At 59.7% G+C, this 24,469-nt stretch overlaps 2 protein-coding genes across 2 annotated transcripts; both read right to left on the bottom strand.

The window, feature by feature from the left end:
• Positions 1 to 930: 930 nt before the first annotated feature.
• On the bottom strand, positions 931 to 9,104 carry FDXR (ferredoxin reductase). The gene is made up of 12 exons (XM_079799081.1): positions 8,946 to 9,104; positions 8,094 to 8,191; positions 5,022 to 5,117; positions 4,693 to 4,815; positions 4,406 to 4,519; positions 4,019 to 4,120; positions 3,185 to 3,292; positions 2,862 to 2,946; positions 2,533 to 2,732; positions 2,279 to 2,450; positions 1,507 to 1,677; positions 931 to 1,384 (listed from the first exon to the last, which is right to left on the bottom strand). The coding sequence occupies exons 1-12, from the start codon at positions 9,022 to 9,024 to the stop codon at positions 1,254 to 1,256; spliced, it is 1,479 nt and encodes a 492-aa protein (XP_079655207.1). The 5' UTR covers positions 9,025 to 9,104; the 3' UTR covers positions 931 to 1,253.
• A 3,387-nt stretch (positions 9,105 to 12,491) lies between these two features.
• FADS6 (fatty acid desaturase 6) lies at positions 12,492 to 24,259 on the bottom strand. Its single transcript, XM_079797755.1, has 6 exons — positions 24,036 to 24,259; positions 23,242 to 23,408; positions 16,928 to 17,108; positions 15,924 to 16,111; positions 15,450 to 15,629; positions 12,492 to 14,920 (listed from the first exon to the last, which is right to left on the bottom strand). Exons 1-6 carry the CDS (start codon positions 24,199 to 24,201, stop codon positions 14,771 to 14,773), a joined length of 1,032 nt encoding a protein of 343 aa, XP_079653881.1. The 5' UTR covers positions 24,202 to 24,259; the 3' UTR covers positions 12,492 to 14,770.
• Between the last annotated feature and the right edge of the window lie 210 nt (positions 24,260 to 24,469).

The following is a 24,469-nucleotide window of genomic DNA, read 5'->3' as shown; positions in this document are numbered from 1 at the left end:
GAGCCCGGGAGCGCGGGCCGGTGCCCGTGGCGCGGCGGCGGGCTGGGCTACGCTGGGCCCGCCCCCGCCCCCGCCCCCGCGCCCCTCTGGCCGGCCTGTCCCAGGCTGGGTGCGCGCCGCGCCTCGGGCTCCCGGGGCTCGCCAGCCGGCTGTGGCCGAGCGAGCGCTCACCCAGGCCCGCGCCTCCGCCCCGCCCCGGCTGGCCCGCCCCGCCGCCCGGACCCGCGCTCCTCCACCCCCTCCTTGCTGCCCGCGCGCCATCGCCCGGATCCCTTCGCCCCTCTTCAGGACCGTGTCTCCAGACTGAGGCTAGAAACCAAGGCGGCCTCGGAGAAAACACCAGCCCGGAGCCCTGGGTTCGAGCCCGCAGCTCACGAGCTGTGCGACCTTGGGCCAGTTAATTTCGAGGATCCCTCAGTCTACAAAGCGAGGCCAGCATCTTGGGGACTGGCATTTAGACGGTGAACATGCTTTGTAAATTGTAAATTGTAAAGCGCTACGGAGATTTTCGTGCTGTCGGCCTGTGGACCGGGCTGGAAACTGACATGGCAGGGAAGGCACTGGGAACAGAGTAGGGGACCCACCCGCACAGGACGGGTGGGCAAGCTGCTGCCCAGTCCCCTCACTCCCATTTTTCTCTTTTCTTGTTTTGGTTGTACCGGTAGCTGACCAGTGAGACCAGCAGGGCAGGCAGGCCCGGGTGCCAGGGTGCCTGGAGTGTGGGCAGAAGGCAGGCAGGCCACAGCAGCAGGACTAAGGAGAGAGAGGGAGGGTTCTCGCCAGGCCTGGCTACCAAACCCACCTCCAGCCCCCGGAGGCCCCAGAGCAGGGAGCTGGCTCTGCAGCGCCACCTGGGGGCTGGAGGGGAGCTGCGGCTGGAAGGTGACCCCAGGCCCCAGAAGAAATCACAGGCACATCAACCATTGGCTCTCTGTTGCAGCTGTTTTATTTTCAGCACATTCTGGACCTGGTGACCCACACAGTCCAGCAGGAGAGGTGGGAGGGGGGAGCGAGGTCAGCCTGCACCTGCACCCAGCCCTAACTGAGGCTATCTCCTCGCCGAGAGTTAAACCCACGCTGGCAAGGGTGACCTTCTGGCAGGAGGGAGTGCTCATTGGTCCCTGGGAAAGAGGCAGCCCAGGCCCTGGGCCAGGGCGGGCAGAGGGTGCAGCTGTGTGCAGAGTCCTGCTCAGACCGACCCCGGCCCCTCTCCTCTGCACGGCACCCCCTCCCTGCCGGGCTGGGGTCTGGGCTCAGCGCCCCAGCAGCCGAAGCATCTCCTGAGGATCCAGCAGCTTCTCCCTGGGCTTCCCAGTCCCCTGGCCCCGGGACACCTCCTTGGCATCCAGCTTCTCCCAGTCCGAGAAAGAGATGGGCTGGACCCCTGAGGCAGAGGGAAGTGAGTCACGGCCCTGCCTCTCCCTCCATCCCAGCCCAGAGCACCCCTCCCAACGGGAAGGCCCAGGCCGCCCACCCCACTCCCAGCGGTTCACCAGGGGCCCAGACCTCGGCTGCTGAGCAGGGCCTTGATGGCCGCATAGCCAGGCCTGGGGCCGCCCGGCAGCAGCCCGGCCTTCAGGTCTTGCAGCAGGGTCTGGCTGGTGAGGAAGCTGTCGGTCATGGTGGTGGCGATGACGCCCGTGGGCCCCCGCTTCACCCAGCCGCTGCAGTAGAGGCCTGGGGGGGGGGGGTAAGGGGTAAAGCAAGGGCCGGTGGCTGGACACTTGTGTGCACATATGTCCAACACCCCAAGTCCTCCCAGCAGCCCCAGCAGGTGGGCCCGCTGTGGCCACAGCCCCATCTCCCCGGATTCTGCTGAACCTGTTTACCATACCCTCTCCCCTTACACCTGTTTCCCTGGGGGGAGGAACTGGGTCTTGCCCGCCTCCAGTTTCAGCAGGCCCTTCATAAACTTCTACTGAAGGAACAGACAAGTGTGTGGCTAATTAATCTGAATGGAAGCCCCTGGACAGGGGCTGCTTTTTAATTTCCAAACGCAGCACTGAGTGCAGGGCCTCGCCCCGACAGGCCTCCCTCAGGAGATGGAACAACTTAAGAGCACACATAGGTGGGCATCGAGCTAGACGGGGAGCTCCCCCAGGGCCGGGGGGAGGAGGCCCTGCTTCCAGGACCCAGACCCCCGGGCCTGGCTCAGAGCCCTTTCCCAGTGCGTGTCCCTGGATGAATGAATGAATGAATGAATGTGAACGGCCCAGGAGACAGCGGCCTCCCTGTCCCCCGCCATAGTGTGGTGCCTAGCCTTCTTGCACCCTCTCACCTGGCACGTCCACAACCCGGCCCTCCGTATTGGGGATGACCCCAAGTTTGGGGTCAAAGGGCACACTGGGGTCAATGGGGCGGCTCTTATACCCAACGCTGCTCAGCACCAGCCCACAAGGGAGGTCCTCCGTGTCGCCAGTGGGCACTGCCCAGGCGGTCTCACCGACACCCTGTTGGGGAGAGTGTGGGCAACACCCGGCTGAGGTGAGGAGACCTGAGAACAGGGGTGTCTTGGGGTAACAGGAAACTCACCTCCAGTCTGGTGACCGCCAGGCGGATGCCTGCCACCCGCTGCCTGTCCGGTGAGGGCAGCACCTGCTGGGGGCTGCGGAAAAAACGGAGGCCCCAGGCTCGGGAGGCCACTGCCCGGCGGGCAGCCTCCTCCCCCTCTGGCTTCTCGGTGGCCGTTCGCAGCAGCAGCTCCGTCAGCCGCTTCCTCGGGCGGGGCGTCTCTGTCAGCAGCACAGAGCACCTCAGGGCTGTCCCTGGGGTACACCCTCTTCCCAGATGCCCTCCCCAAGCCCTTGCTGACCTAGACCATCCCCTCCCTGGTGAGCGGGGGGTCCAGGCCAGGCCCTCACCCTTCATTCTGTCCTGGAGGCCCAAGAAATCCGCAGGATCCAAAATGGGTCGGGTTCCTGGTAACTGAATCATCTCTCGAAGCTCCTTGGGGGTGGGGGTGGGGGTGGGGGTGGGAAATGGTGAGGAGGTCAGGCCCAGAGCACTATCCACTCCTGAGCACACCCCAGAGCCCAGGCCAGGTAGGGGACACCCTCCCCCGTCCCCGTCTGGCTCCCCTCTTCGACCCTGGGCAGTAGCATTCCAAAGGGCTCTGCCCTGCTCCCCCTCCCAAGGGAAGACCATCCTTTTAGGGTCCAGACCCCTCTCCCTCTGGCCCCAGCACCTTAATGGTGAAAGCCACTTGCAGGGGTCCACGTCGGCCCACTATCCACACCGTCTTCACCCGGCTCTGCCTCAGTATCTCCAGGGAAGCCTCCGTGATGTCCGTTTTCTGGCACAAAAGGAGGGCCTTAAATTCATCCAACACTAAGCCTCTCCACTTCGTCATGTCCCTACCCAGAGCCTGAGAGAGGGGACAGCTGGAAAGTGGAAAGTGTACCTCTGCCCCCACCTGGTGGCCATATGGAGCACTGCCGCCAATTCTGCAAATGGCTCAAACTAGTAGCAAACCGGGTGCATGCTCTCACTCAACAAGTTTACCATGTGCAGGGCACCATGCAAGGGGCAGGGGGAGGGAGGTGCTAATGGGGCACAAAAGAGACATGGTGCCAGCCCTCACAGAGCTTCTGCTCTGACGGAGGAAGAGATGCTTATCAAATACTCACTGATGAAAAATGTAAAATGAAAGCGGTCACACAGTAGACAAGTCTATGAGAGGGAGCATAAGGCTTCCTGAAGGGACAATTAAGCAAGAACTAAAAGATGGACCAGCAGGAGGTGAGCTGAGAGGGTTCCTAGCGGGGGGAGTGGTATGTACAAAGGTCCTGAGGCACACCGGACACTTTTTTTTTTTTTAAGGCCCATGTAGCTAGAGCTGAAAGTAAAGGAGAAGCTGCATGAGAGGAAGCTCCCAGCTGCCTTTCAGGAGGCCGCTGCCTGACACCAAGGGGAAAGAGGCACTGAGCCCAGCGTGGAGGGATGAGCCCTGAGCCCACAGCAGGGGCTTCCTCTCAGCGTGGCCTCCCCCGCCTCTCCCGCCCCTAACCTGCCCACTCACCTCCAGCTGCTCAGGTGGGGTCAGCAGGATCCGGGCCACGTCCAGAGCCACGTTCCCCTGCCCCAGAATCACGACCGTGTCGCAGCTCAGGTCCGGTGCCAGCTGGAGGGGAGAGGTCTGGATAGGGTGTCCCTAGCCTTGGATCTAGTTGGGCTCCCCCACCCTGGAGAAATCCACACCATCTGAGCCTCCACTCAGGCCTCCCACCTCACCTGGCCCCACCCTTCTCTTCCACGGTTGACCTCCCACCTCACCAGCCTCATGTCTCTCCTCTCATCTCCCGGGAGCCTTCCAGTCCTCGACCCTGGCTCCTTCTTCCCCCAGCTCCGGCATCTAAGAGCTGCCCCCGCCCCGGCTGAGAGGCAGCAGGAGTTCTCCCCAACTCACCTCCCGGTTCTCAGGAAGCCCATTGTACCAGCCCACAAAGGCCCGGGCCGAGAACACGCCAGGCAGCTCCTCGCCAGGGATTTCCAGGGCCCGATGGTCCTCTGCTCCGTAGCTCTGAGGAAAGACCCAGGGCCCTCAGCGCCAGCCACGGGGCCAGACAGCCCACCAGCCTCCTCGGCTTCCTCCCGGGCCCCCGCCCTGGGCCTCACCCTCTGCCTTCCACCCCTCAGCCTCCACCTCCTGCTGCTGCCCTGCCCCTGGCCCCCTCCCCTGCCACGTGCACTCACCAGCACCACAGCGTGGTAGGCCCCCCGCAGCTCTGGCACGGTCACGTCCCTGCCCACAACCACGTTGCCGTAGAAGGCGCAGCGGTCAGAGAGGGCCGTCTGGGTGAAGGTGTGGGTGACATTCTGCCAGGCCCCGGATGGGAAGGGTTAGAGGATGCGGCAGCTCCAGGGACCATGCTCGTGCCACCCTCGCCCCACAATGTCCCCAGGATGGGATCTCGGTGGCATCTACAGGGTCTGGGGTCATTCCATGCGGCCAGGGGGCTTCCCTCCCCTCCTCCCCTTGACCAACGTCTCCAAACCTGCCCTCCGTGCCCAGAGAGACCCACCTTCACCTCGGGGTGGTCGGGCGCCACGCCAAAGCGCACCAGGCCGAAGGGCACCAGCTGCTTTTCGTAGATGTCCACGCGGGCCTGGGCGTGGTGCTGCGGGAGGGCGGCAGGTGGTGGGCCGGGGAGGCTGGGCCCCTCGGGTCCCCCCTTCCCAGACAGAGCAGTGGGCAGAGGACGCAAGGAGGCCCCTGACTCCCCATCTGCCTAGAGAGCCACACGAGAGGAATGGGCCGCCGAGGGGGACGGAGAACTCGGCCACAGGAAGGTGGTCAGTGTTCCCTCCGCTGCAGGGGGCCAGGGAGCTGCCTCGGCTCCCTGGTCAATGTTCCACGCGCCCCGCCTTAGAGCCCCGGCGCCCCGAGACATGCCCGGTCAGGCTGCAGGCCTGAGAGTCAGCCTTGGCAATGCCCGCCTTCGCTCTCGTCTCCCACCATCCTGTCGGAAAGGGGACTGAGCTGGGGCCTGTGGGGGCTGAGGGAGAAAAAAGTGGCCCTCCTCTCGGTCTTGAAAAAAAAACACCTCGCTCACACGCTGGTTCCGGGGCACCTAGAGGGGCCGTGGGAGGGCACAGTGTTGGGGGTCAGGCACCCAGCAGCCACGTGACTGGCAAGTCCAGGATCTGCCTGTCTCTGTGAGCCGGGACGGATACACCCCCGTCAGGGTGGTGGGGAAGCACCCTGGAGGTCAGGGCAGTGAGGGACTCTGGGCCTTAAGCAGGTTCGAAGTCAAGCCGTGTCCGAGGACACACTGCCTGCCTCGCACCCCATCCCGGCTCCTGCTGTAACGCTCCGACTCAGCGGGACTCAGGCCAAAGGAGCTCCTGCCGCCAGGCACCCCCATCCCCACAGAGGCTCGTGCTCACCTCCTCACGTTTGCCCAAGTCCCCCTTTCCCTCCGCTCCATTGCCTGCACCCAGTCCAGGCCGCCCACCGCCCGCCGCCCATCGCCCATCGGTGTTGCCTGACTCTCCCCGTCCGTGCCTGCCACGGTGGCACCTGACCCACCTCCTCAAACCCCGCTGATGCGGCCCCCAGGGAGAGCTGGCTTTGGAGTCCAGAGCCACGGGGACCCCACCCCCTTTGGCTCTCTACCTTCTCGGTACCACAGGACATCGCTCCTGGCCTGAGGCAAGGCCTGACGCACTCGGCCCAGGGCTTGACCACGGTGAGTGTGCAACCCGCCCAAGCTAGCATTACTATTACTGTTGTTGTTGCCAGTCACGGCCTCGCCCATGAATCTTCCCTGGCTGCCCACTGCCACAGGTCAAAGTTCAAACTGCTGAGCCTGGCGGACACCTTACACAACCCGACTTTATCTCCCATTCTTCCTGGCTGTGGGTCCTTCCCTCTAGGTCACCCCGCTCTCTCCAAGGCCACCCCCATAAAGCTAAGTCCGCCGGACGTGTTAGCCTGCACGGCCGACCTCGACTCCCAGGGAGCCCTCTCCTCCCTAACCTTGAAGTTCCCTCCTATGCCTCCAGCTGTTCTTTCTCAGTCCCCTCTTCCTCTGCCCCCTTCTTCTTCTTTTTTAAAATATATTTTTATTGAAGGGAGAGGGAGAGATAGAAACATCAATGATGAGAATCCATTGATCAGCTGCCTCCTGCACGCCCCTTACTGGGGATCGAGCCCACAACCCAGGCATATGCCCTTGACCGGAATTGAACCTGGGACCCTTCCGTCCACAGGCCAATGCTCTATCCACTGAGCCAAACCAGCTAGGGCATCCCCCTTCTTCTTTTTTATTTTTATCAAATCTGTCCCCTTCTAACAGAAACTTTCTCTGAGGTTCCTCTAATCCGGGACCCCCAGTCCCCTCTAGACACACATCCCCTGGGGAAGGTTCATCGGCTCCCACCTGTGACCTCAAATTCCGTGGACTTGATGATATTCCACTCTCTCCCTCCTGCCCAGAGCCCCCCACAAGCTCCAACCCTGAGAGCCCTGGACTCACCCCAGACACCTCAAACCCATACGATCCCAACCCACTCCCTTTCCCCCAAACCTCTCCCTCTGCTCCTGTACCCCCTTCCATACATCCACCCGGAGCCCAGACCTGGGGCTCCTCCACTCTGTCCAGGGGGTTCCCCCACCCTCCCCTCCCCCTCCTCCCCACTGCCGCACAGCAGCCCCCCACTCCTCCCAGCCACCTGCCCTGCCTCCCCACCCCACTGTCTGCCCTGCAGGCAGAGAGAGCTCCAAATAAAAAACGGGGTGCTGGCAGTCCCTCCCCTAAAACCCTTCAGTGAAGGAACCACGGTGGCAGCGGGCACCAGATTGCCCGGGGTGTTTAAAACCATGGACTCCTGGGCTCCAGCCACAGCTTGATTAGGCCTGAGCTAGGCCCAGGAATGTGCATTTTAATACGGGACTGTGTGGAGGGAGAGGGGTGGGCAGCACCACGGTAAGCAGTCTGAGTCCAAGCCTGGTTGGTGGCTTCTGAGCCCCAGGATCTGGGCCCACCTACCTCAGGCCTCACTATGGCTCCCCCTCCCTCCCACCACGGTCCAAGGTCTGGCAAAGTCTCAAGGGTAATGAGTAACCTTGGGGCCCTGCCCACCAAGGCCAATACTGTAAGCCTGGAGACCCTGGCCTTTGGGGGAGGGGAGGGGGTGCAGAGCAGGCTGAAAGAACAGCGTGGGGAGACTGGGGTCAAGGGTGAGGAGAGCACAGGAAGTGAATAAAGTTCCAGAAGACCCTGAGAAGGGGGGGCAGAGCCTCGAGATGCAGGATACGGGGGGCAGAGTGGAGACAGGGAAGAAAGGGAAGATGAGGGGCAGGATCAAGTCATCCTGCAGGTCTGCACCAGCTCCCTGGAGGGCTTGGCCAAGGAGGCATCGCCCACCATCTGCCACTGACCATCGACCATCACTCATGAGGCACAAACACTTCTCTCATAGCTGAGGACTAGAGTGCGGAGCCCCGGATGCAGGTGACAAAGTACGTAGAAAGTGTCCTGTCTAGATGAGTCCGGAGCCCCTTCCCCATCAGGGATCCCAAAGGGTGGGGCTTGCCCCCGAGATTGGAGCAGCAAGTGAATGGGTGAGGGGACCAGGGGGGCGTGGCTTACCTTCAGCAGGTGTTGGGCAGTGTAGAAGCCAGCCGGGCCACTGCCCACCACACAGATCTGGGGGGTTTGCTCCTGCGTGGAGAGCTGCCGGCGGGAGCCTGGGGATGGGGGAGGGGAGGTCAGAACAACACGCCCTCCCACTCCCAAACCAACTTTAGTGTGAAACGCAAGGGGGGGCGTCCCTCCTTTCCGTCAAAGCTTTGCTGTTGGTCGGGTTCCTTACTTCACCTGAGCCTCAAAGGCCGTGTCTTCACTCAGAACCCCACATTTCACGCATGAACTTACTATGTCGCAGAAGATGACCTACTCAACAACCCCCCACCCACCCACCCCTGAAGTTGCGCTGCACAGTACTCCATTTTTCTTACGGGGTTTCCTACCCACCCAGCTAGAATAGCACATCCTTCCAGCGGACCCCGTATCATCCCAATCTCTCCCCGTGGGTCTTCCCACAGTGCTCCAACGACCTCTCTAACCCTCCCCTCCATAGAACCTGCCCTCCCCAATAGACCGCCTCATTCCTATCCACCCTGTTTCGCCTCAGACTTCTCTCTTGCCCTACAGACCTCCATATCACTCTCATTCACCCCTTCTCCCACCTGTGGAGTCATGGTCTCCCCTTTCACCTTTGTTGACCCTCGTCTCACCCTAGGCACCTCACCCCACAGGCTCCCATCTGCCCCGTACACCACCCCATCTCGTCCCGGTGAGTGGACGCCTCCAGTCTCGCCCCCGGTCTCCTCTCTCGTCCCTCTCCAGCTCTGCCCCAGTCGGGCTCTAACCCCTCCACTTGGCGCTCGCAGGCCTTCCTCCCCGCGTTCCCGTCCAGGCCCAGGGGTGCCCAGCTCCTACTCGGAGTGCTCCCGGCGGGAGGCGGCCGGGTCCGAGGCCATGCCGACCAGTGCCACCAGCGCCAGCAGCGGGCAGCCATGGCTGGGACTTGCACTCAGCCTGCGGAACTGATGCCGGTGACCGCCCAGCTCCGCGCCGGGCGCGGGCTTCGACCTGGCCCCGCCCCGCCCCCGCCTACAGGTGCCGCCCCGCCCCAAACCCCGCCTCCCACGCTCTGGGAAGGCACAGCGTCGCTGCTCCACCCCCATGCCGGAAGGAATCCCGCCCCCAAAGGAGAAGCCCGCCCTTGGATCCACCTCCTTCTGCTGAAGGCCCGCCCCCAAGACTTCCGGTCCCTGCGTGACTTAATAAATTGCTCCCCAATGTTCACACTCTCTCCCGTTATCTGAAGTCCGGAGTTAAAAAAGAGCAAATCCCCATCGCTGTTTCAATCCCTCTTGAAGAAGGGAGCCAATTAGAGAGGAGTTTACTTAGCCTCTCGTCGCTGGCTGATGACGCAAAGCGCCTTTCCCTTTTGATAGGTACTTCCTGCCTGGCCGGTTTCCTGCTAGCCAATCACCAGTGAGCTCAAGCAAACCCGGAAGTCCCTTAAAAAGGGGCTCCGCCTGGAACTTGGCGGCCCTTTTCACTTATCAGGGTGCAATACAGGTGTGACCCCACCAAGATGCCCACATAAGAACTGTCTAAACCTGTAGAGAATTTTTATAAAAATGTGTTTGAGCCAAAACTGATGATAATTGCCAGGAAGCAAGATCTCAGATGCTCCCGAGAGTAAGTTTTGCAGTTTCTTTTATGCATTTGAAATTAATAAGGAAGATTCTATGAAGGTGGGAGAAAGCAAGGTAGGATTTGGACTACAGGATAGTTAACTAGATTATGTGCTCTCTTGAGGGTGCTTACAGCATCAAGAGGTATTACTTATGGTATTTCAAAAATGTGTTAACCTATATGCACAAAAACAATGGACAGGGCTGGCTTAAAAACCTTTTACTGAAGAAGCTATAGGCCTGGGGCATGACTGCCCACCAAGACTGCCCATTTAAGGAATTTATGATCAAATCACCCTGTGAGGTTACTTTCTGTAGAACCCCTTTTTCATCCACAGAGATCTTGTCCTGTCTCGTCCCTTCCCTTTACATAGGTGAGGAAATGGAAGGAGCGATTTGCCCCAGGTGCTGTGGACAGAGGCCTTGACCCTGTCCCAGGGCTGGAATAGTGTGTGGTGAGGGAGGCACTGGCCTCCAGTGCAGAATTTAAGAGAGTACCAAAAACCACGGTGATCAACATAAATAATAATTTAATGCAACATTTTAAAAGAGCAAAATTAATGCCAACACACACACACACACACACACACACACACACACACACACACGGTGAGCAAAGTATATTTTTAAATGACAGGATCCGTGGTCCCATCTGACCCAGCAACCCTAATACCAGCTTCAGCTTCCTTTTCTCCCGAGGGCCCTCTTGTCAAACCCTTCCTTGGAGAACCTTCCCTGACCCATCCTCTCCCAAGCTGGTGTAGGGCCCCTTCTTGTCTTCTAACACTCGACCCCATTATTACTTATTATATTGTCTTACTATTTTTAATTGAAGCATAAACAAAGAGAAAAGTGTACAAATCAGAAGTGTGCTGTTTGATGAATTATCACAAGATGTTATCATGTAACCACCACCCAGATCAAGAGTAGAACATGGCGAGCACCCCCAGAGCCCCTCGCGCCCCTTCTCATCACTTCCCCTCCCTCCTAATGTTCCGATTTCTGATAAGCCGTTGCATTTTGTGCCTGTCCTCCTAGACAGGAGTGGGCAAACTATGGCTTGCAGGCCAACCCCTACCCAACACCTGTTTTTGTACTACCCACAAGCTAATGGCTTTTACTCTTTTTTTTTTTTAACCCTCACCTAAGGATATTTTCTTCTCATTGATTTTTTTTTTTAGAGAGAGTGGAAAGGAGGGGAGGGGAGAAAATGAGAGGGAGAGACTGAAACATCAATGTGAAGGAAATACATCAATTGGCTGCCTCCCGCACAAGCTCCAGCGATCGAACCTGCCCTTGAACGGGAATTGAACCAGAGACCCTTCAATGCGAGGGCCATGCTCTAACCACCGATCCGAACCGGCCAGGGCAGGTTTTTACATTCTTAAGTGTTTTGTGTGTGTTTTTTAACATAAAGAGTAATATTTTGTGACATGTAAAAATTACACAAGTTCAAAATTTTTTATTAGAATACACTCGTGCTCATTCTTTCTGTATGTCTATAGCTGTTTCACACTTACATGGCACAAAAAATTTTGAGTATTTGTGACAGGGACCACATGGTCCACAAAGCCCAAAATATTTACTATCTGGTCCTTTCCAAAAAGTTTGTTAACTCCCGAACTGGACTGTAAACTCCTGGAGATTGGGGCCCAATCTCGTTCACTCTTATATCCCCAGAGCTGCGCACAGTGCCTGGCACATAAAAGTTGTTCATAAAGAGTTTGTTATTATTATTATTATTATTATTATTATTCCTCACATGAGGATGTTTTCCATTGATTTTTAGAGAGACTGGAAGGGAGGGGGGAGAGACACAGAGAGAGAAACATCGATGTGAGAGTCACATCAATTGGTTGCCTCCTGCATATGCCCAGACCACGGCTGGACCAGTGCCCTTGACCGAAATCGAACCTGTGACCCTTCGGTCTGCGGGCTGATGCTTTATCCACTAAGCCAAACCGGCTAGGGCAAGAGTTTGTCTTGATGATCAAATCCTTTATTCTTCTTTCCATGGGAGTAAGGGAAGGAGACGCAGGGTCAGATATACTGAAAGCCCTCTAAGGCTCCCCTCCCAGAGGCACTGTGTTTGGTGGGGAAGAGCAGGGAGGCTGGAGTTGGACACGTGGGTTCGAATCCTTCTCCCACCATTTACCAGCTACATGACGTTGAGAAATGTAATCCCTCCAAGACTGATCCTCACAACATGCCCCGTTGGGAAAAATAGAATCAAGTGCTTGTAAAGATTAAAGTTAAATGGGAAAGGTAAAAATGTGCCTTAAGATAGTACCTAGGCCGCAGTTGTAGTTCAGCTCCCGGCCCAGAGAGGCAGCAAAACCAGCCATGGCTGACCTCAGGCCCAGCTGCATTGAATAAGGACCCCCTGCCCTGATGCCCACCACGCAATCCGTGGGGACCACAATCCTGAATGAACACACCTGGAAAGCTGCTGAATATCCTATTAAGATCCTCCCCTGGGGCCTCCCCTAAAATCTCCGCCCTTAAAACCCTTAGGATGGAGGACCCAGTGCCTCTCCCTCCAGGGAGCCTTTCTCTTCCCCCTCCCCCCTCCCCCTCCCCCCTCCCTCTCCCCCCCTGCCCCCAGGCACCTCACCATTAGCTTCTCCACTCGCCAGCTCCAAGGGCCCTTCTTTTACCTCCATAACTCATTTCTTAAGCCCCTTTCTTCTAGGAATTACTTTTCCTACCTCTGTCATTTACCCAATAAATAAATGTTCTCTTACCAAAAAAAAAAAAAGTGCCTTATGTTTTATTTATTTATTTTTTCCTTATGTTTTGAATAGATGTCAACTATCATCATCCTCATCAATATTATCTCCTCTGACAGGCCTGTGTAAATTAGGTCTTAGGTCACCGCAGAGCCCACGAAGGGCTTCGTGCCCTCCTGTCGCCGCCCCTCCCCTCACGAGCCCCGTGCATCCCAGTCCACCTTCTCTGAGTAACAGAACATCGGGTCTCAGAATGAGCAAGTGGCTTGTTCCCAGGCGCCTGTGGTTCAGCCAAGTCTGCTCCAGGGCCTCCAGCTGCTGCCCAGGCCCCACTCAGGCCCAGATCAATAACCCTGAGTCATTGGTTATGTATTAGGATGGCTTTAATCATTAGCCAGGACTCGGCAATGGGGCCTTCTCTGACGCTGCATTTTTCACGTGGAGATTTGGCAGTTTGATGAGTCGCACTCCCGGACCTGAAGGCCATTTCTAGCTACTAATGCCTTTCGAAGGAGCAGCAGGGAAGTGCAGCGGCGCAGCGGGCTGGGGAGGCTGCCAAGCCTGCGTCCCTCCAGAGGGCTGCTGGAGCCCGAGCTCTGCTGGGTCCGCCAGCCTCCCAGCAGGAAAGAGATGGCACGCCTGGCAGTGCCCACTGGTAGAGGCTTCACTGAAGGAACCTTGTACAGAGGTGTGAGCAGGATTGAGGGACCAGTGAAGCACCCCTGGGCTACCAACCGCTGGAGGCCACCCCCACCCCAGGCCCCGGAGGAGCGAAGGAAGGGGCTGTTGCGAGGTAGTGAGAGTTGTAGCTGCAGGAGCGGGTGCGACAGGCAGGGTGGAGAGGAGTGGGGGAAGGATGGGGAGGGGCGAATGGCAGCCCCCCAGCAGAGCCCCCTCAGGCCACACCTGTGGGTTCTCCGACAGGACCAGGCGCAGAGAACACCTTTCACCTGCCATCGCACCCTCCGCCCAGCCCCGTTGGCTGACAGCCCATCAGCAGGGTCCCCATGCCTTTCACCCGCCCGAGGCCCTCACTGGAAACCAAGGCGGTTCTGCACTCAGATCATGATTTATGCTGTCGACCAGGGGTGGTTTTCATCAGTGTCTTCAGACAGTTTGATTGCCACCACGTGGACTCCTGGCACGTAGCGGGAAGAAGCGAGGGATGCTGCTGAACACCCTGCAATGCACCCACAGACCCCATCAACAGAGCCTTCTCCAGCCAAGTGTCGCCGTGCGGAGGGGAGAAACCCTGGTCAACCTGATTGCTCCGGCCCCCTCTCTGTTCCTCCCTCGGCTCCAGCTGGGCCCTTCCTGCTCCTCCTCTTCCAGCCCCGGCCAGGGCAGCCCCAGCCCTCTCTCAAGTCTGCCCTGTAGGCTGGCTCCCGGGCTGCAGACGATGCTTGCCCAGCCCAGCCCTGGACTCCCAGCCCTTATGTGTGCTCCCCACCTCCTCCTCCTCCTTCCTTTCCTCTCTAAAGTGCCTGCCCTCCAGACCCTGTGCCATCACCCCTGGCCTGTTACTCCCCCCCCCCCCCCCCCCCCTCTCTCTCTCTCTCTCTCTCTCTCTCTCAGTGATAATTCTTCCAGGTCCTCTCTCCTCTCCTTCTAAATGTCATGGAACAAGGCAGACTTCTGGAGCTAGCCAAGATCATGCTCAAAGCTATTTATACTTTCTCCCTTTACTTCCAGAACCGGAATGTCCTCTTTGTTTATAAAGCACAAACGCTTTGATCTCCCTGATCTCCCTGAGGCTGCGGCTCCGGGGAGCTGCTGAGCCAGTGTCTTGCACAGGCGCCTCTGGCTGGGAAGCCGGAAGGTCCTGCCAAAGCCGCCTCCCCGTGGTCCCTGCGAGAGGGCTCCTCAGAGGACAGGAGGCTCCCGGGCACAGGACGAAGCAGTGGCCAGCTACGAATACGACTCTCCTAGGGCCAGGGAGACCCTAGCTGAGGGCTGACCCTGCTCTCTCCATGCCCCCTCCTTGCCTGCCCCCTGCACAGGCCTCTCCTCACCGGGTCACCCTCCCTTAGCCCACCAAGGCTCAGGCCAAGTCGGGAGGGCCCCAGCTGTGTAGTCCTGAGATGAAGTTGCCCAGAATGCCCACCTCTAGTCCTTTCCTCCACACACCCCTCAAAGCCCGAGAAACACCAGCTCCCTGCCCGCCCAGAGCCTCGGCGCTGCAGGTCCGGCGCTGCAGGTCCGCCACCAGCAACCCAGCCACACCCACTGGGGCGGGGCCGCGCCCTCTGGGCCCCCGGAGTGACAAGCAGAAAAAGAAGATCCGGGATTGGGCCGGGGCAGGGAGCAGGGGGACCCCCGCCAGCACCCCTCACTGCAGCCCCGCCAGCTCAGTGATGGGAGGGGCGTGCACCAGGAGCTCCTCGTAGCGACTGAGAAACAGCCGGAAGCGAGCGAGGTAGGTGTCTTCGTTGTAAGGCAGCTGCTTCTCCCGGAGGAACTGGGACACCACGGGCTTCACCTGCCGGAAGGTGGGCGGGAGGAGGCGCTGAGCCGGCCTGGCCTGCGGACGGCGGGCCGGCCCTTCCCCGGGGCCCTCCTGCCTCCCAGCGCCGCGCCTATCTGCCCAGTTCCACTGGCTCCGGAGGAGCTGGGGGCTTGCAGAGTTCCTGCCTCCCCGCTCCCAGCAGGCGAGGGACAGGGGGGCGGACTTCTCCGCAGCATCCCCCAGGGCTCCCAACTAGGGACCGTCCTCCTGGCACAGAGGGAACAAACCATGGCTCCTCTTAGCAGCACCTACTGTGTGCCCAGCATTTCAGAGCCATTTCTCCACTTCATGCTCAAGGCCTGTGGATGTAAGCACTGCCCAGGTCAGATGAGGAAGCTGAGGCTCAGAGAGGCCCGTGAGCTTGCTGAGTCGCACTGCTAATAAGAAACCCACGTGTCTCCGACCGTAAACCCCCACTGGGGCCCTCTGACCAGGCCAGTTGGGCGACGCAGGGTTCAGGCGAATGCTGAAGGTTACCAGCCCTCCAGCTCCACCCCCCTACCTTTAGGCACATGTTGTCAGAGAGCTTGGGGAACAGGTGGTGCTCCACGTGGCAGCTGATGATGGAGTGGCCGAACGCCCAGTCCAGCACGGGCAGCCGGGGCAGGTTCAGCACCCCCAGGCTCATCATGTGGATCCGGCGGGGCTTCTGGTCCCGGGAGAACATGGGCAGCCCGATGTGCTGTGACAGACACGCGGGTCACGGCCCGAGCCACTCCTGCACCTCCCCACCCCGCCCCGGGGTCCTCACCCGGCACTCGGCGATCAGCGGGCCCTTCTGCCCCCCTCACTCCCACTCGGGCGGGACCTGGTAGAGGCGTGAAGAGGCTGAGCCCCGAGCTCAGTCTCGTCCATCTCTGGGCCTCTCTCCCCATCTGTCCAGTGAGGGGCGTGGCCTGGGTACCCCCTGGTCCCCAGTGAGGGGCGAGGCCTGGGTACCCCGTAGTCCCCAGCGCCCAGGGCGGGGAGGCCTCACCTGGAAGACGTTAACGTGGAGGTACGGGTGGGCCAGCAGGGATCTGGTGCAGAGCATGCAGGCCAGGGCCGAGGCGGGGCTCCGGAAGCCGGACACGTGCCGGAGCAGCCAGTAGTGAGAACACAGGCCCAGGGAGATGAGGCCCAGCGCCCGCAGAGCCGCCCCGAGCTTCACCTTCCTCAGCCGCTCTGCCGGAGGGCAAGGAACACAGCGATGACGGGTGGGCAAGGCTCACATCCCAGCGGGCTCCCTGCTGGCCCAGTGGTGCTAACGAGGCGATCTGGGTCATCCGCCCTCAGCCCCAAAGGCAGACTCACCCACGTTACGGATGAGGAAATGGAGCATTAGGCAACTTGACCGGGGTCACTCTGATAGTGACTGGCGGCCTGGGGCTTGAATCCAGGTCTGCCGCCCCCAGCCCCTGTCCTTCCACCAGAGGATTTGCTCCCACGATATTAAAAATTCTAACATGCGCCCAGCCGTGACTGAGCATTGACCTATGAACCAGGAGGTCACGGTTCGATTCCCGGTCAGGGCACATGCCTGGGTTGCGGGCTCACTGGGGCGTGTGGGAGGCAGCTGATCAATGATTCTCTCTCATTATTGATGTTTCTATCTCTCTCTGAAATCAATGAAAAAAATTTTTAAAAAAGTTTCTTTTATAAAAATAAAAAAGTCTAACATGCAATACAGTGCGAGGCATTTTCAAAGCGTTTTAACATCTATGATCTCATTAGGTAATAAGGCGGAGCAGGGAAGAACCCGAGGCTCAGAGAGGTCAAGTTACCTGCCTGAGGTCACCAGCCCGTACGCGGCTAAGCCAGACTTGGCCCCGGGTCTGAGCTCTTTCCACCCAGCCTGGCTGCCTCAGAAATTTCCTGCCCAGTCTGAACTCAGGGCTCCTCACCTCCTCCACGAGCAGCCTCCTCGAGCGAGGAGGGGAGGAAGAAAAGGGAAGACCAGGTCTCCGCAGGCCACTGGGGACCCAGGCCCGGCACACTCACCGACAGCCACCAGGGGCGTGATGATGGGGATCAAGAGAGGAGCGAGGAACATGTAGACGTAGCGGTTGAGGCAAGGCAGCCTCCAGGTGCTCGAGTCGCCCAGGCCCAGCACGTTGGTGTAGCCGTGGTGCATTTTGACGTGCCCGTGCCGGGCGTCCTCGGCGGGGAAGGCCGTGCACACCTAGAGGAGGGAGCCGGAGAGGGCCCCAGGGTCCCGGTCAGCCCAGCCCCGCAAAGCAGGACCTTTGGGAGCCTCGAGAGCGCCCCACCCTCCAGGGCCTGCCTGCCTCGCTCACAGCCCCAGCTAATCAGCCTTGACCATCAACTCTCAGGTGTCTGTGAGCGCAGAGTGGCAGCCAGTCAGAGTGACGGTGTCCGCCGGGTGTGGCGCTGCAACGTGTCAGGGGCACGAGGCCAGCCCCCCGATTGCCACGCTGCCCCTGACCATGCAGACAACCTGCCAGCCTGAGAGGCCTGCACGAGGCCCGCCCCTGGCCTGACTGCCATTCTCTGGTGCCTGTTTATCTTGGGAAGATCTTCAGAGCTCTCCTCTGCACCCTGAGCCTGCGCAGGGAGGGGGCGGTGTGGGAGTAGTCAGGGGTGAAGGGAGGCCATGTCCTAGGCTGTCCACGCGAGCGGCACCTGGGGTGCGGGTGCCGGGGCTCCCTGCTCCCTGGGATGGCTCCTCTATAGCATTTGTGGGGTTCTCCACAGCCGGTCCTGAGCAGCCGGTCTCTGACGCCAAGAGCAGCCATTCTGGGTGCAAAAGAGGGGCTAAGGTGCTTCTTACGCCGAGGCCTGCAGGTGAACGTGCAGACGGCAGCCTCTTCCCGCATCGTATCCAGGCCACGAGGTGCGGCTAACTGTGCTGAAGACGCGGCCTGCCTGTCTGCGGGGGAGCGGGAAGGGTTCCCCGAAGCCAGTCCCCGGGAGCCTCTCAGGCAGCAGGGGGCCTTCGGTGAGCACGCAGCGTTCTGCACTCCACGTGCCTCGCTAGCCTTCCAGCCCGGGGTCAGGGCTGTGACTACCCACTGTCAGCAGAAGCGGAAACAGACAGAGAGAGGCCACGGGACCAGCCAGCTCACTCCGCGATGCAGGCAGCAGAGGTGGAATTTGAACCCAGCTTTCATCCGAGATAAGCCACACGACCCCTGAGACGTGCCACTCGCTCCAGAGAGCAGGGCCCAGGCTCTGGGTCCAGGCAAAGCCAGGAGGAGACGGAAGACAGCGAAGGACACGGTCCCCACACTGTGCAGAGACGCTCTCCTTTGGAACGAAATGGAGCCGAGATGGAGCCAGAAGCTCCATCTAACGGACACTGAGGCCGGGCCGGCATGGCTCAGTGGTTGAGCATCCACCTGTGAACCAGGAGGTCTCGGTTCCATTCCGCGTTGTGAGCTCAATCCCCAGTAGGGGGCGTGCAGGAGGCAGCCAATCAGTGGTTCTCTCTCATCATTGATGTTTCTCTCTCTCCCTTCTTCTCTAAAATCAATAAGAAATATCTTTTAAATAAAAAATAGTTTTTAAAAATAAATAAAATATAAAGGAGACTGAGGAGCACAGGTAATGATGGCACCGTGCAGTTTTACAGCAGCCACGGGAGATGTGGCAGGTCGCTGCTGCATTGTCCGCGAAGGCAGAGGGCACGGGGGGGGGGGGGGGGGGGGGAGGAGCTGGGGGACATGCCCGTTCAATGGCAGCCTTGCTGCCGAGTCCCGGGAGACAGGCCCGGCTGCGTTGCTCAGGTGGTGTAACCCCCAGGGCTGGGCTGTGCTCTCTGTTTTTTGTAACCTCGCAACAGGGACAGAACCCGAGAGGGTGGGAGGGTTTCGTGGCTTAAAGTGACATCTCTCCCAGGCCTGCTGGTCTCCGGGGCCCCTTGGTTGGGTCAAGTCAGTGGCAGGAGCCCGGCGGCGGGCACCAGGGGCTGCAGCCAGGGGCTTTGAGGCTCACGGTGTGTCCCACGTGGGAGAAGCAACTGTTCGTAACTGCTCCTTCTATGCCCTTCCGCTCCCAGGTCAGGCCTCCTGCATTGCCTCTCTCATCAAGAATTGCCAGTTGAATCACCAGTAAACCAGCCAATAGCAGGTGCTGGCGAGGACGTGGAGGAAACGGGACCCTCGTGCACTGTGGGGGGAATGCAGACCGGTGCAGCCACGGTGGAAAGCAGAATGGAGGTGCCTCAAAACATTAAAAATAGAGCTGCCATGTGATCCCGCAATTCGGCTTCTGGGTATTTACCCGGAGAAAACAGAAACACTAATTTGAAAAAAAACTATGCACCCCTATGTTCACTGCGGCGTTATTTACAATAGCCCAGCCATGGCAGCAGCCCAGGGCCGTCAGCAGCGGAGCGGGTAAAGGAGAAGCGGTGCGTACATACAGTGGACCAGGACTCAGCCACCGCAAAGAATGAAAACTCGCCATTTGCAACAGCATGGATGGCCTCAAACTGTTTAAACAGGGGGCCAGTTCACTGTCCCTCAGACCGTTGGAGGGCCGGACTATAGTTTAAAAAAAAACTATGAACAAATTCCTATGCACACTGCACATATCTTATTTTGAAGTAAAAAAACAAAACGGCAAAAACACCCGCATGTGGCCCGCGGGCCGTAGTTTGAGGACGCCTGGCCTAGAGGGCTATATGCCAAGTGAAGTATGTCAGTCAGAGAGAGACAACTACCACATGCTTTCACTGATATGTGGAATCTAAAACAACAACAACAACAACAAAAGAATAAACAGAGCAAAAAAGACTCAAAAATGCCGAGCATAAATTGATGGCTGCCAAAGGGGAAGGGGTTAGGGGGTGGAAATAAAGTTTTTTAAAAAGGAAGCCCGGCCAGTGTGGCTCAGTGGTTGAGCTGCCCTAGGGGGTAAGGGAGGCTCACAATCCCTTCTGTGTCTTCTAATATTTCCTTTTATTTTATTTCTTAAACAGACAATACTTTGCAGGATTAAACACCATCATTATAAAATCATGACACAACCGAAGTTGGGTGTCAAATAGGTCACGCTCTGAGACTGGAAGGGGAGGGACAGGATGGGGAGGGTGACTGGCCAGAGGCTGCTGGTCTGGGAGATGCGAGATGGTGAGGGCGGATGGACGGGCAGGCCCAGAGGCGGATCTGGGGGAAAGGTGAGGGCTGGGGGAGGAGAGGAATCAGGGACAAGGCCAGGTTTCCAGGTGAGGGCCAGGGCCATGGCGGGCCGCTCCGGAGGTGGACATAGGAGCGGAGGGCGGCAGGCGTGGACAGGATGAGAAAGCGGGCTGTGCATCGCGCGTCCCTCGGGCAGGACGGACTCTGGGCTGGAGTCTGCCAGCTCCCATTCCCCGCCCCCCACCCAGCTCCTCTCCCTGACTCCCAGGGGCTGGGCAGCCTGTCACGCTGGACTGCAGATCTGCCTTTGTCCTCTAAATTAGTTTTTTAAATTAAGAAAATAGTCATAGCCCAGCTGGCGTGGCTCAGTAGTTGAGCATCCACCTATGAACCAGGTCACGGCTCGAGTCCCAGTCAGGGCACATGCCTGGGTTGCAGGCTCCATCCCCAGTGTGGGGCGTGCAGGAGGCAGACGATCAATGATTCTCCCTCATCTTTGATGTTTCTCTCTCTCTCTCTTCCTCTCTGAAAGCAATAAAAATATTTTTTTTAAAAGATAAGAAAAGAGTCATAGCCTGGCCGGTTTGGCTCAGTGGTTGGAGCTTAAGGCCAAGGATTGAAGGGTCTCAGGTTCAATTCCCGGTCAAGGGCATGTACCTTGGTTACAGGTTCCCCGGCTCTGGTGGGGGTGCAATCCATGTGTCTCTCTCACATCAATGTTTCTCCCCCCCCCCCGCCCCCCCGCCTCCTTCCTCTGTCTCTCTCTAAATCAATGGGGAAAGTATCGCCGGGTGAGGAGTAAAAAAAAAAAAAAATTTTTTTTTAAGTCATAGCTGAGCCTACAAGTCTAACACCCCTCGGGGCTCAGGAGAGAAAATGCAGAGAGAAGGTCAGAGAGTCAGCCCTGAGGATGATGGCCACACTGAACTCCTGGGAAGAGAACATTCGAGAATTATGACCAGGTTGTGGCTCTTGGCTCTCTTTCTGCCACCACAAAGGCCTTGGATGAAGGTGGGGCCTCCCCGTGGGTGAGACTCCTGGGGGCAGAGCTGGGCTGTGCTGGCTCTGGAGCAGCTGGGACTCGCCCGCCCCGGAAGTTGAGAAACAGTGGAGCTTAGCACCTGGCACAGCCTGCTCCCTCCCACTCTGGGGAGCATCTGTGAGGGACAGGAGGGGAGTGTCTAAGGTCCCTCTCATTTCAGGAGTTAATCCCTGCCGAGCTTCAGGACTTAATGGTGGTGGCCCCGCCGCCCACCTTCCCTCCCCTTCCCCCCACCTTCCCCTACCTTCTCCCACCTACCCCCACCTTCTCCCACCTCCCCCACCTTCCCCCTACTTTCCCCCCACCTTCCCCTTACCTTCCCCCCACCTCCCTCCACCTTTCCCCATCTCCCCCCACCTTCCCCCACCTCCCCCCACTTCTCCCCACCTTCTCCCACCTCCCCCACCTTCCTCCACCTTCCCCCACCCTCCCCCACCTTCCTGTGGCCCTTCACCAGCAGTCCCTGTGACATCACCAGGGACAGGGAGGGGCAGGCGCTCTTGCAGGGGAAGGCAGGTTATCAGTGGGCTGGAGGGAGGGTCAGAGGGAGGCTAAGAGGACTGGAACTTTCCTCCTGTAGACCGGAAGTGGGTCTTCAGAGGGAGGCTCCTGCTGGGTGGGGAGGTACGTATGATTGGGACACTTTAGTGGAGAAACAACAACAACCTGGAGTGTCACCGCTTGCCCCTCCCCCCCATGGGGAGAGTGGGTCAGAGAGGGTGAGGTCCTTGCCCACCCCCATCTGGAGCCAGCAGCCCCTGAGAGGAACCTGGCAAAACGGGGTGCCCCAGGAAAGCCAAGGATACTCAGCGGACACCGAAGGCTGCGGAGTGGAGGACTAGATTTTTCTATAAGGATGGGAGACTCAGGCACCCAGCAAGAAGAGTGACCGCGGGACGTGGGAGAAGTGGACAGGCAGGGGTCCAAGAGGGTCCTGGGCAGCAGGAGCTGGTCCTTTGTGCAACGCAGAGGACAGCTGGTGGGCCAGAGCCACAGCCAACGGCCCCCAACACACACACACACACACACACACACACATGTATACACACACACACATATATACACACACACACACACACACAGTTCTGTCTGCTTTGCATAACTGCATCAACCTTTCCGTTCAAAACAAACAACGCGAACAAACAACAAAAACTGCTGGCCCCTCCTCGCTGCTGCCCGCGCCCTCCGGAGAGCAGAAAGCACAGCTAACACGAGCAAGCGCCGAAGAGCAGGTCCGGGCCGTACGTCAAGGTCTCGGTGAATCCCCACACTGGCTTCGAGGGCGGTAATGCGGTCAGTCCCGTTTATTAGATGAGGAAGCGAACACTTAGAGGCTGAACTGGATAACATGCCCAAGGTCAGGCGGCCAGTGGGGCCGGGAACGCACCGGGGAGGGGCAGCTCCCAAGGCCGTGCCCTACCCTGTGGCCTGCTCTGGCTGGCCAGGCCGCGGTCCAGGCGAGGAGGAGGGAGCAAGTCCCGCAGAAGAACCGGAGAGGCCTGAGACCAGGCCAGAGAGACGGGCAACCTGGCCAGAACCCTTTGCCTCCCTGGCCTTGCCCGAGGGCCAGGGTGAGAAGGCCGAAGCCGGATGGGGAGGGGCCGGAAGAGGGGGCGCAGGGTCAGGAGAGAGGAGGGTCCTTCCTGGAGCAGACTTGGGGGAGCAGGGAGGGGCCTTCTCAGGATGGCTCGGCCGTCACCAGGCATCAGAGGGACATGTGTTCCGGAGCTGGGACACTGACACCCGGCACCTCCTCCCCGCCCCCTCCCGTCCCCGGCTCACATTTTAATCCCTGATTGCAAAACCAGGCGGCCCGAAAGGCTGTAGCCAAGACCTGCCAGGCACAGGTGTCCGGAGGAGGAGGAAGCTCCGTCACCACGTGGGCTAGTGCTGCAGAGAGCTGAGCGGGTGCCCCCGGAGAAGCAGGGGTACCCAGGCCGAGTCCACTGCCATAGATACTCGTACATCCCCTCATACGGTTCTCCGCCTACAGATACCACCACCCTCCAGGGCACCCACAGACACACACTGTGGTGCAGGCTGGACCCACATCCCAGCAGCTGCAGCCACCCGCCCACGTGGGCACACAGCTGTGCCCACCTGCACACTGGCACCGAGCAAGGAGGATGCCCGCCTGGCCCAGCAGCTGCCTCACCCTCTCCCAGGCTCACCTCCACGAAGAAATGTGCCCAGATCTTGCTCCAGCGCCTGGACTCAGTGAGGGCACCGTGTGTGGCCAGGTGGCTGCCCTTGACAGTGAGCGTGTAGTGGCACACACCCAGGATGGTGATGCCCAGGACAAAGACCAGGCCATTCTCCGAACGCAGGCACAGGAACCCTGGTGGTGGTGGGGGGGGGGGGGGGGAGCAAGGTTTTTCTCAGCTTTTGGAGATCTGGGCCCAAACCCGGGGAAGCCCAGACCAAAGTGAGCTCAGCCCTGGGGGCCACCACAGGCAGCGGGGAGGCGGGTCCCCCTGTGGCCTGAGGGGGTGGCTCTCTCATCAGGATTGGGGGACAAAACAGAGCCCCGTTGACTCCTCAAGGAGATTCCCGGAGTCTTGATCCTGGGCCCCAGCCAGAGCAGCAATGGCTGGGCCTGGTGGGGGTCCAGACCAGGGAAAGTCCAGGGAAAGGCCCTCCCTCTTCACCCCATCCCTGGTGGTCCCAGGGAACGTCCTCCCCTCCCCTGGACTACGGTCCTCACCCCTCCCAGCCTCCCCACCCCTCTCAGCTGCCCCTCCTCTGCCCTTCATGCCTGGCCTCTCTCTCCCCCCACCCCACCCCCCACCCCGCGCCCAGGTCCTCTGAGGACACAGGGCAGGACACCCCAAACAGACGGTCAGATTTGGGGTCCCCAGCACGCAGCGTCTCCCCAACTCCACCCCCAGCCCTCTTCACCCCTTCCTCGCACCCTCCCCCCAGCCGGGCCCCTTGTCGCCCGTGTCCCCGTGTCCCGCGTCCTCACCAGGCGGCAGGGCGAGGAGGCTGAGCGCAAGGATGGAGCAGTCCACGCCGTGGCGCTCCCACCACGAGCTCGCCCTCACCACGTCCTGGACCCGCGCCTCCAGCTCGCCCAGCAGCGCCTCGGCCCCGCCGCTCCCTCGGGGCGCTCCCCGCGCCGCCGTTTCCATGGGCCCCGGACCACTGGGAAGACACCGGCGTCTGCGGCGCCCGGCGAGGCGCAGGGCACGGGCGGGGGCGGGCCGGGGCGGAGTCACGCGCCTGGCACCCGCCCCGTATGATGGTTCCCGCTGGGCACCGAGCGCCTCGGGACCAGAACTTCCTCGGGAGGAGCGGGTAGATGCGGGAGGGTGGGGAGGAGACTGGGAGCGAGATCCCCGCCCCAACACCCCACCCCCAGAGTAGAGGGGACCAGCGCAGGGGGATGCGCGGATACCC

The sequence above is a fragment of the Cnephaeus nilssonii genome (assembly GCF_951640355.1).
Source record: "Cnephaeus nilssonii genome assembly, chromosome: 19".
Lineage (NCBI taxonomy): Eukaryota > Metazoa > Chordata > Mammalia > Chiroptera > Vespertilionidae > Cnephaeus > Cnephaeus nilssonii.
This window is presented reverse-complemented; position numbering and strand designations above follow the sequence as displayed.

What these genes read in the sequence shown, in the direction of transcription:
- FDXR (XM_079799081.1), bottom strand. Translation starts at nt 9,024, where the DNA reads ATGGCTGCCCGCTGCTGGCGCTGGTGGCACTGGTCGGCATGGCCTCGG. An exon ending in CCCCACCTGAGCAGCTGGAG is followed by an intron (nt 3,293 to 4,018) that starts GTGAGTGGGCAG and finishes CTTTTGTGCCAG; the next exon opens with AAAACGGACATCACGGAGGC. An exon ending in CCTCCAGGACAGAATGAAGG is followed by an intron (nt 2,733 to 2,861) that starts GTGAGGGCCTGG and finishes TGCTGCTGACAG; the next exon opens with AGACGCCCCGCCCGAGGAAG.
- FADS6 (XM_079797755.1), bottom strand. Translation starts at nt 24,201, where the DNA reads ATGGAAACGGCGGCGCGGGGAGCGCCCCGAGGGAGCGGCGGGGCCGAG. An exon ending in CACGCCCCTGGTGGCTGTCG is followed by an intron (nt 16,112 to 16,927) that starts GTGAGTGTGCCG and finishes GCCCTCCGGCAG; the next exon opens with AGCGGCTGAGGAAGGTGAAG. An exon ending in CTGACAACATGTGCCTAAAG is followed by an intron (nt 14,921 to 15,449) that starts GTAGGGGGGTGG and finishes ACCTTCCGGCAG; the next exon opens with GTGAAGCCCGTGGTGTCCCA.